The 9,241-nt window shown below is 38.5% G+C and overlaps 1 protein-coding gene across 1 annotated transcript; it reads left to right on the top strand.

Annotated features, from left to right (window-relative positions):
* Window positions 1–7,578: 7,578 nt before the first annotated feature.
* On the top strand, window positions 7,579–8,842 carry LOC149813050 (uncharacterized). The gene is made up of 2 exons (XM_089990917.1): window positions 7,579–7,807; window positions 8,634–8,842. The coding sequence occupies exons 1-2, from the start codon at window positions 7,586–7,588 to the stop codon at window positions 8,718–8,720; spliced, it is 309 nt and encodes a 102-aa protein (XP_089847043.1). The 5' UTR covers window positions 7,579–7,585; the 3' UTR covers window positions 8,721–8,842.
* Window positions 8,843–9,241: the final 399 nt, after the last annotated feature.

The following is a 9,241-nucleotide window of genomic DNA, read 5'->3' on the forward strand; positions in this document are numbered from 1 at the left end:
TTGGATTCTAGATCCTAAAATGGAATTGGATCTGAAGTCTGAGATCCAAAGGTAGAGATTGTACTTGAAAATCTGGATCCAAGTTGGAATTAGGATCTAACTTTGGATTTAGATTCTGAAAGTCCAAATGGGACTTTTTGAAGATGGATCTAGGTTTCGAAAACCCAGATTGAATTTTAAAATTTAAGAAGGGTCAGATTTTGAGATTCAGAGTCAATCTCAAACTTTGATTTTTGAATTTGAAGATAGGAAGATAAGCTTGGTTTTGAATTTGAAGATGAATCAGAAACTTTAAAGTTAAATTGAACATTGAAATTGAATTTTGAATTTAAATTGGAAATTTAAAGTTTGAATACAAAAAATGATTTTGGAATTTCAAAGTCAAATCAGACTTTGAAATTGAGATAGAATTTGGAATTTGAAATATAAGATGATTTTGAAGTTTCAAAGTCAATTTGGATTTTGAAATTGAATTTTTGAATCTTGAGGAATAGAATTGAATTTGAATCTATAAATAAGATTTGAGCTGAGAAATGAAGAAAGAGAATCACTTGGAATTTTGAAAAGGGAATCTTGAAAACATGATGCAATTCTATCCTAAATGATGAATGAATTTAAAGATTTTAGAATTGGATTTTGAAAAGCTATTCCATTCTTTAAATGAATTAAAAATGAGATTGAAGATACACTACAAGAAAATTGTTAATTAGCGACGGAAATTAGCGACGGATTTTTTCCGTCGCTAATTAGCGACAGATTAGCTAGAGATAGAATCTGTCGCTAATTCGCGACGGATTAGCGAAGAAACAAATTTTATCGCTAATCTGTCGCTACTTAGCGACGGATTAGCGACTAAATTTTTTGTCGCTACTTTTTATTACAAGAACACCATTTTAGCGATGGATTTAGAGAGGGAACTCTGTCGTCGCTAATCCGTCGCTAATTAGCGACGGATTAGCGACAGTATATATTTCATCGCGGTTTTTGTATTTTGATTTAGCGACGGCTTAGCGACGGAATGTTTCCGTCGCTAAGCCGTCGCTAAATATCGCGTAAATCCCTAATCCCATCCCTCTTTCTCTTTTTCCTGTTTCGCTGTATTGCTCCCGCCCGCCGCCCTCTCCCTCCCGCCGCCCGTCGGCTCTCGCCACCGTCCGACCGCCGCCGCCGCCGCCTCGCCGACGATCCTCGCTGCCGACCTCCCTGCTTGGCTAGCGGCTGCGCCAGGGACTCCGAGCACCGGCGACCCGCCGCCGACCTCTTCCTCCTCCCTGCTGTTCCTCTGTGGCTGCTGCCGGGAGGTGTTGTCTCCCCTTCGCCGGCGACTCGCAACCGGCGTCCTCAGCCGCCGACGACCGACGATCCTCCCTGCAGCCACCTCTTTGCCTCCGCTCTGAGTTCCGGCGACCCAGTGGCCCCCGAGCTTCGCTCCAGGTCTCCCCCTCTCTGCTGTCGACTGCGCCGGCCACCGGTGACCTCGCCAGCCGCCGCTCCCCGTGCTTTCCGGCAGGGGGGTCGACCCCCTGCGTTTCTGGCAGGGGGTGTCGACCCCCTGCCGGAAAGGCATGGGGGGTCGACCCCCTGCGTTTCCGGCAGGGGTGGTCGACCCCCTGCCGGAAAGGCATGGGTGGTCGACCCCCTGCCGAAAACGCAGGGGGTCGACCCCCCCTGCCGTAAAGGCACGGCAGGGGGTCAACCCCCCATGCCGGAACTGCCTTTCCGGCAGGGGGTTTAACCCCCTTCCCTGTCGGAAAGGCAGGTGGTTTAACTGGCTAGGTTGAGATTTAAAATTCAAAAAAAAATTTAATTATAAAAAAAAAATTCAAATCGAAATCAACTGGCTAGGTTGAGATTTAATCAACTGCGGTTAGTTAGAGTATTTCATAAATTTTTATCAATTTGTTAGTTTGTTCTAGTTAGAGTAGTTCATAAATTTTTATCAATTTGTTAGTTTGTTAATGTCTACTGGTAGTTAGTTTTACTTCAATTTGTTTTCTTGAAATCTGGTTAGTTAGAGTATTTCAATCTATTAGTCTTTTATAATTATATTTTTCTTAGATAGATTGGTATTTAATGTTCTAACAATCAGTTAGTTAGATTAGGGCTATTTGAATTCTTTATGATAGTGGTGGTTAAACGGAGTTCACATCTTTTCTAGTAAACTAATTGATTGATTTACTATTCCTTTGCTAAGTAGTTCAGATTAGAAATTGTCTATGACTTTATGTTAGTCGACTGGTTCAACATGTTATAGCTGGTTTGTTAAATTAGCATCTTCTAGTTAGATTTGGCTTAACATATATACTATTTTTCTTTTCTCTTCTTTCAATTAGTTAGAGTTGTTTTAATTTGTTTTAATTTTTTTAGTTAGTGTTTCATCTTGTTTCATGATTAGTTAGTTTGTTACTTAATTTGTTTTGTTTTTGTGCAGATTTTTCAACGGAACCAACTCGTGCTCGGCCACCTGTGGTAAGTAAATGACAAAAACAATGCAAATCGGGTAAATACCTGTGGTGAGTAAGTGATGCAAACGTATCACATGTTATTTAATTTATTAAATGCAACACTTTATTGTTCACACACTCACTTAGTTGTTGATATCTAGGACTGCTTTGTTGGAGTTCGGAGATCATGCTGAGCATGATTTTAATGTAGAAATATGAAAGTGTTCTTATTTTTGGAGTACGGAGTCCATGCTAAGCATGGTAGTAGTTAGTGAGATATTGAAGTGTGTTTGCTGCAGGTACATGTTTGCCATTTATTTGATATGAATGATTATGATGTATTGCAATGTTTGATGTAATTGTATCCATGCTTGCATGTAGTTACTTTCAATTTGATTTTGACTTCCATGTGAAATTTTATAATAAAAGCATGCTTCAAATGATTGTATCATGTCATTAATAGTTTGCACATGAAAATATTAAGTTATCAATGCATGCATCAAAATTCTTGTTATTATTTGACATAGTATATTGCATGATAAATTTGATATTTTCTTTATCGTCGCATTCTGATTGTTTTTTTCTTAATTCGTTAGGATACTATTCGTAACATCATACGACAGAATGACTGCAAACCGTGAATGGATGTATCGTAGGATAGTGGACAATGAGTTATCGCATGAATATATGGATGGTGTCGATAGTTTTATTGAATTTGCAACGGCGAGTGTCAGTACGGTAGATCCCACAGGTCGGATTAGGTGTCCCTGCAAGATTTGTAAGAATAATCGATTTGTAGAACCTCATGGCGTTAGACATCACCTATACAGGAAGGGTTTTGTGAGTGATTATCAGAACTGGGCGTTTCATGGAGAAGAATTTAGAAACGATTTTGATGCACGGGTGAATGTGGTGCACGATAATCCATATACGAATTTGATATTTGATGCTGCAGGAACAGAACTGGGTTCTGCTATGAGTTCTAGTGATGTAAGAACTGTCGTAGATGAAGAATCACCAAACGATGCAGCTAGTAGATTTTATGATTTACTTAAAGATGCTGATGAGCCACTTTGGAACGGTTGTGAGAGTCACACTATCTTGTCTGCAGTTCTTCAACTAATGAATTTGAAGTCCGAGTATAATTTGAGTCAATCATGTTTTGACCGTTTGTGCATGATTGTGAAGAGTATGTTGCCTAAAGATGAGAAATTGCCACAAAATTTCTATCGTGCGAAAGTTATGGTCAACGCTCTAGGTATGGGTTACAAAAAGATTGATGCTTGTCCAAATCACTGCATGTTGTATTTCAAGGAGCAGGAAAACGACATATCATGCCCGTCATGTGGGCATCCTCGGTTCAAGCCAAAGACAAGAGGCAATGGTAGCACGAGATCAAAGGAAGTTTCATACAAGTCGCTCCGCTACTTTCCTATCACTCCTAGATTGCAGCGATTGTATATATCTTCAAAGACAGCTAAACACATGAGATGGCATGCAAATAAAGTTCGACACGATGAAAACAAGATCACGCATCCTGTTGACGCTGAAGCTTGGAAGCACTTTGATCGTACTCATCAGAACTTCGCAATGGAAGTGCGAAATGTTAGACTCGGTCTATGTACAGATAGATTTAATCCATTTGGGGGTAGATCAACTCCATACTCATGCTGGCCAGTATTTGTAACTCCATACAACCTTCCACCAAGCTTGTGTATGAAACGTCCAAATCTTTTCTTGTCTCTGTTGATCCCTGGTCCGACCTCACCTGGCCAAAATCTTGATGTATATCTAAGGCCATTGATTGATGAATTAAAAGTACTGTGGGATGACGGTGTTACCACGTATGATGCCCACAAAAAACAAAATTTCAACATGAAGGTCGTTGTTCTATGGACAATCAGTGACTTCCCTGCATATGGTATGTTATCTGGTTGGAGCACACATGAGAGGTTGGCTTGTCCGTACTGCATGGAGGATTCCAAAGCTTTTAGATTGAGGCATGGAAGGAAGCCTTGCTGGTTTGATTGCCATCGTCGATTTCTACCCAGCGATCATCCGTTCCGACGTCAAAAGAATGCATTTACAGCAGGCACAACTGAAATGAAAGGTCCATCCTCAAGATTGTCTGGCATAGAGATTTTAAGAAGATTGCGATACTTTCCAGATGTATTAACAGATGCCCGCAGTCCTACACCCTTCCGTGGATTTGGGAAGGAACACAATTGGACGAAAAAATCTATTTTTTGAGAACTACCGTATTGGCCGACCCTATTGATACGACATAATTTGGATGTGATGCATGTAGAGAAAAATGTGTTTGATAATGTGTTCAATACAGTAATGAATATTAAAGGAAAAACGAAGGATAATCCGAAGGCCCGTATGGATTTAAAATTAATATGTAAAAGACCAGAATTGGAACTCAAAGAGTATAATGGCAAAGTACTGAAACCAAAGGCGAAGTACGTGCTCGGACCTGATCAAATAAAACATGTATGTCAATGGTTGAGACAACTGAGATTTCCAGATGGATATGTCTCTAACATTGCTCGGGCTGTGAAGATTGACGATAGACAGTTATATGGGTTGAAGAGCCATGATTGTCATATCTTTATGCAACGATTGATACCCCTAGCATTCCATGATATGTTAGACAAACCTATATGGGGGGTATTGTCTGAGTTGAGCGGATTTTTCAGAACATTGTGCGCATCGGAGGTCATTGTATCAGATGTAAAGAATCTCGAGGACTCTGTCATCACCACTGTTTGTCTGTTAGAAAAGATATTTCCGCCAGCATTTTTCGATGTTATGGAACATTTGATCATACATTTGCCATATGAACTAAGGGTTGGTGGCCCTGTGCAATATCGATGGATGTACCCATTTGAAAGGTATATGTTTTTTTATATTTGTCTCTTTAATGACAGATATTTAAAATTTGAAATGTATATTCTTGTCAGATGCATGTTGACAGGAAATAATGGAGTTGACTTACTTAGGCATGAATAACAGGGTTACGGTATTCAAGTGTCATTGGTTTGATCCAACTGCAACAAGACTCGACAAAGCTTCAGGCATTGTGAAGGTGAATCATAAATCCAGGTTTGGAACATATGAACCATTCATATTAGCCTCGCAAGCTCAACAAGTTTATTATACTTCATATCCGAGTATAAAAAAGTCAGATAGAAATGAATGGTGGGCAGTTTGCAAGGTGAAATCCAAACTATACCCCGAGTATGATCAGTTATAAGAAGATGAGTTAGCTGAAGACAGTGATTACTATCAATCAGATGATGTCTGTGACTTTGCTTATGGTCACGATGTTGCGCATGATATGCATGTCATATCTCCATTGGTTGATGAAACATTCATAGAGGAATGTGATCCAAATGATGTACCAAGTGGATGGGCAAACAATGAAGAAGAAGAAGAAGAAGAAGAAGAAGAAGAAGAAGAAAGTCAAACTAGTGACGAGGAAGAATTCTCAAGCTAGTGAGCAAAATCTTATACTACAAACCTCTATTTAAATGCATTGTAATACTTGATGTGAGTTGTATTGCAATACTTGGTGTGAATGATTAAAAATTTTATTTCAATGTATTGTAATACTTGATACGAATGATTTGAATGCATTGTAATACTTGATGTGAATGATTTCAATTATCTGAATGTATTATAATTTATGCAATTAACGAATGATTTGAATTATTTGAATGCATTGCAATGCTTGATGTGAATGACTTGAATGCATTGTAATACTTGATGTGAATTATTTGAATGTATTGTATGACATATGTTATTTGTTAGAATATGGTTTGTGGAGGTTATAGTGGTCGCTCATCCAGTAGTAGCCAGGCTCAACCTTCATCTTCACGGGCTCCTGTGATAGGTATATCATATAACTAATTAGATGCTTGATTAGTTCAAATGCACATTCTGAGAACTTGGTGTGTATTTTTTTACAGATGATGTTGCGCCTGTACACGACCCACCTACACCAGTTGATCGCACAAGTCAACAGCCAACACAGGAAACAGGGTCTTCTCAGGCTGGCACAAGAAGACTCATTCGAATAGTGTATATCGATAATCGACCGTAAGTATTTTGTTTTCAATTATTGCATATCTTTTAAATATTTTATATTGATATTTACTGTGTAACAATTCATGTGCAGCACGAGGTTTGAGCCACAAGAAGTAGTACGGGAGATTAGGAATTCACTTCTTCAACATCTACCAGGACCAGTTGCTCAATGGAAAGAGTACCCAAAGGAGGTATTAGACAGATTGTGGTCCTCATTCATGGTATACAGTTGTTCCTCATAGTTAATGTGTTTCATATTTAATTTATTTAAGCAATGTCTACTAACTTTCTGAAAATATTTGTAGGCTTCGAATCGCTTTGCAACTACGATGGAAGAAAATGATGCAAGGAAGGTGTGGCAGAAGGTGGCTGCCAATCGATTTGCAGACATGCTGCACACTATGAAGACTGCAGCAAAAAAAGCATCTGGCGTAGTAGATGATCCATTACTGTGGAAGGGTCATGGTCCTATTACTATCAGGAGAGATTACTGGGATGAAATGTGCGATATGTGGGCGGGAGATGCATTTAAAAATCGCTCTGCGAAGGCTTCACAAAATCGATCGAAGATGCCCGAAGCCCATCTACACATAGGTGGATCTAAGACATTTGGGAGCCACCTAAAGAAAATGGTAACTCATCAATATATAATATTAATTTTATAAGTATTGTTGCAAATTTGTGTACTAAATCTTTTGTCATTTAACTTCGCAGGAAGCAGAAAAAGGAGGCAGTGTACCATATAAGGATGTGTTTGTAGAAACACATAAACGGAAGACCACGGGAGTCTTCGTATCAGAGAAGGCGAGAACGACAACGGTATGTATTAATTCTATTAATAATCATTGCAATATATATGCAAGTCATCATAATGTTATCATTAATTATTAATGAATACTTTAAACATTATTTTGTAGGAGGCATATGAGCAACAAATGGTAGAGCGATATGGCGAAGACGCTACTTAGCATCCATCATTTGATCCTACAGCATGGGTGACTGCAGCAGGTGAACCCAAAAAAGGTCGCGTGTTCGGGTTTGGGAGTAATATGAACACTTCACCAGTTATTGGTTCTTCCAGTTACGGCTCACCAACTTCTTGCACCGACATAAGCTCCAAGCAGCCGACTATTCTTTCCGGTGATGATGTACGCGAGATCATTAATGAATCACTGAATAACTACTTCCAATACACCGTCGCCCCCTTTCTCCGAAATGAGATCAAGGCCGCTGTTCAGGATAGGGGATCTTCGATTCCAGGTCCCTCTCAGGTATAATCACATATATAGTTTTTTTTACTGTCTTAAAGCACATCTGAGCATGGTAGAATCACATATAGAGTTTTTTTAGATGCCTTAGAACACATATGAACATGCTATAATCACATATTCAATTTTTTTACTGCCTTAGCACACATATGAGCATGATAGAATCACATATATATATATATATTTAACTTTTTGTCTGTCTTAGAGCACATATGAGCATGATAGAATCACATATAAAGTTTTTTTGATTGCATTAGAACACATAAGCATGCTATAATCACATATTCAGTTTTTTTACTGCCTAAGAACACATATGAGCATATTATAATCACATATTCTGTTTTTTGACTGCCTTAGCACACATATGAACATGCTATAATAACATATAGAGTTTTTTAACTGCCTTAGAACACATATGAACATGTTATATATCATTTATGATAGAATCACATATAAAATTTTTGGCTTTGCCTGCCTTAGAGCACATATGAGCATGCTATATTCACATATTCAATTTTTTTACTGCCTTAGCACACATACGAGCATGATCGAATCACATATATAGTTTTTTGCCTGCCTTAAAGCACATCTGAGCATGGTAGAATCACATATAGAGTTTTTTTATATGCCTTAGAACACATATGAACATGCTATAATCACATATTCAATTTTTTGACTGCCTTAGCACACATATGAGCATGATAGAATCACATATAGAGTTTTTTTATTGCCTTAGATCACACATGAGCACATGATAGAATCACATATAGTGTGTAATTTATTTCATTATATTTTGTTTATCAATACTGACTGTTCTTTTCTTGTGTAGGCTGCTAGCGATAATCAGGGTAGTGGAGCTGAAGGGACAGATAAAGACAATGAACAAGAAGACGCACAAAATCTTGGCGATGATTAGAGGACTGTGTTGAAGAAGTTCTATTTTTTTTATTTTTCCTAATTGTAATTGTTGAATTGTAAATAATTAAACTTCTTAGTTTTAAGGTGGAACGATTAATTATTATAGATACTTGTTATATGAATTTTTTTGTGTGGTTTGTTTTTTATTTACAGGAAATATAAATTGTACAGGAAATATAAATTGTACAGTTCTCGGTAATTAATTTTTAAATAATTTTTTTTTGATTTTTTTTCGTTTTTGCGACGGATGATTCCGTCGCTATTCATATTAATCTAGAGACGGCTTAGCGACGGAATTAAATCCGTCGCCACGCCGTGGTCGCCGTTTAGTACCGGCGGATTGGCGACGGAATATAGCGCTCGTTATTCCGTCGCAATTAGCGACGGACTTGGCGACGGAATTATTCCGTCGCCAGTTAGCGTCGAAATATTCGCGACGTAAGCATACTGTCGCCGCGTTGTCGCTAATCCGTCGCTAACATGGTTAGCGACGGATTAGCGACGGAATGTGGTCGTCGC

This window comes from Nuphar pumila, chromosome 16 (assembly GCF_984573655.1).
Source record: "Nuphar pumila chromosome 16, dmNupPumi1.hap1.1, whole genome shotgun sequence".
NCBI lineage: Eukaryota > Viridiplantae > Streptophyta > Magnoliopsida > Nymphaeales > Nymphaeaceae > Nuphar > Nuphar pumila.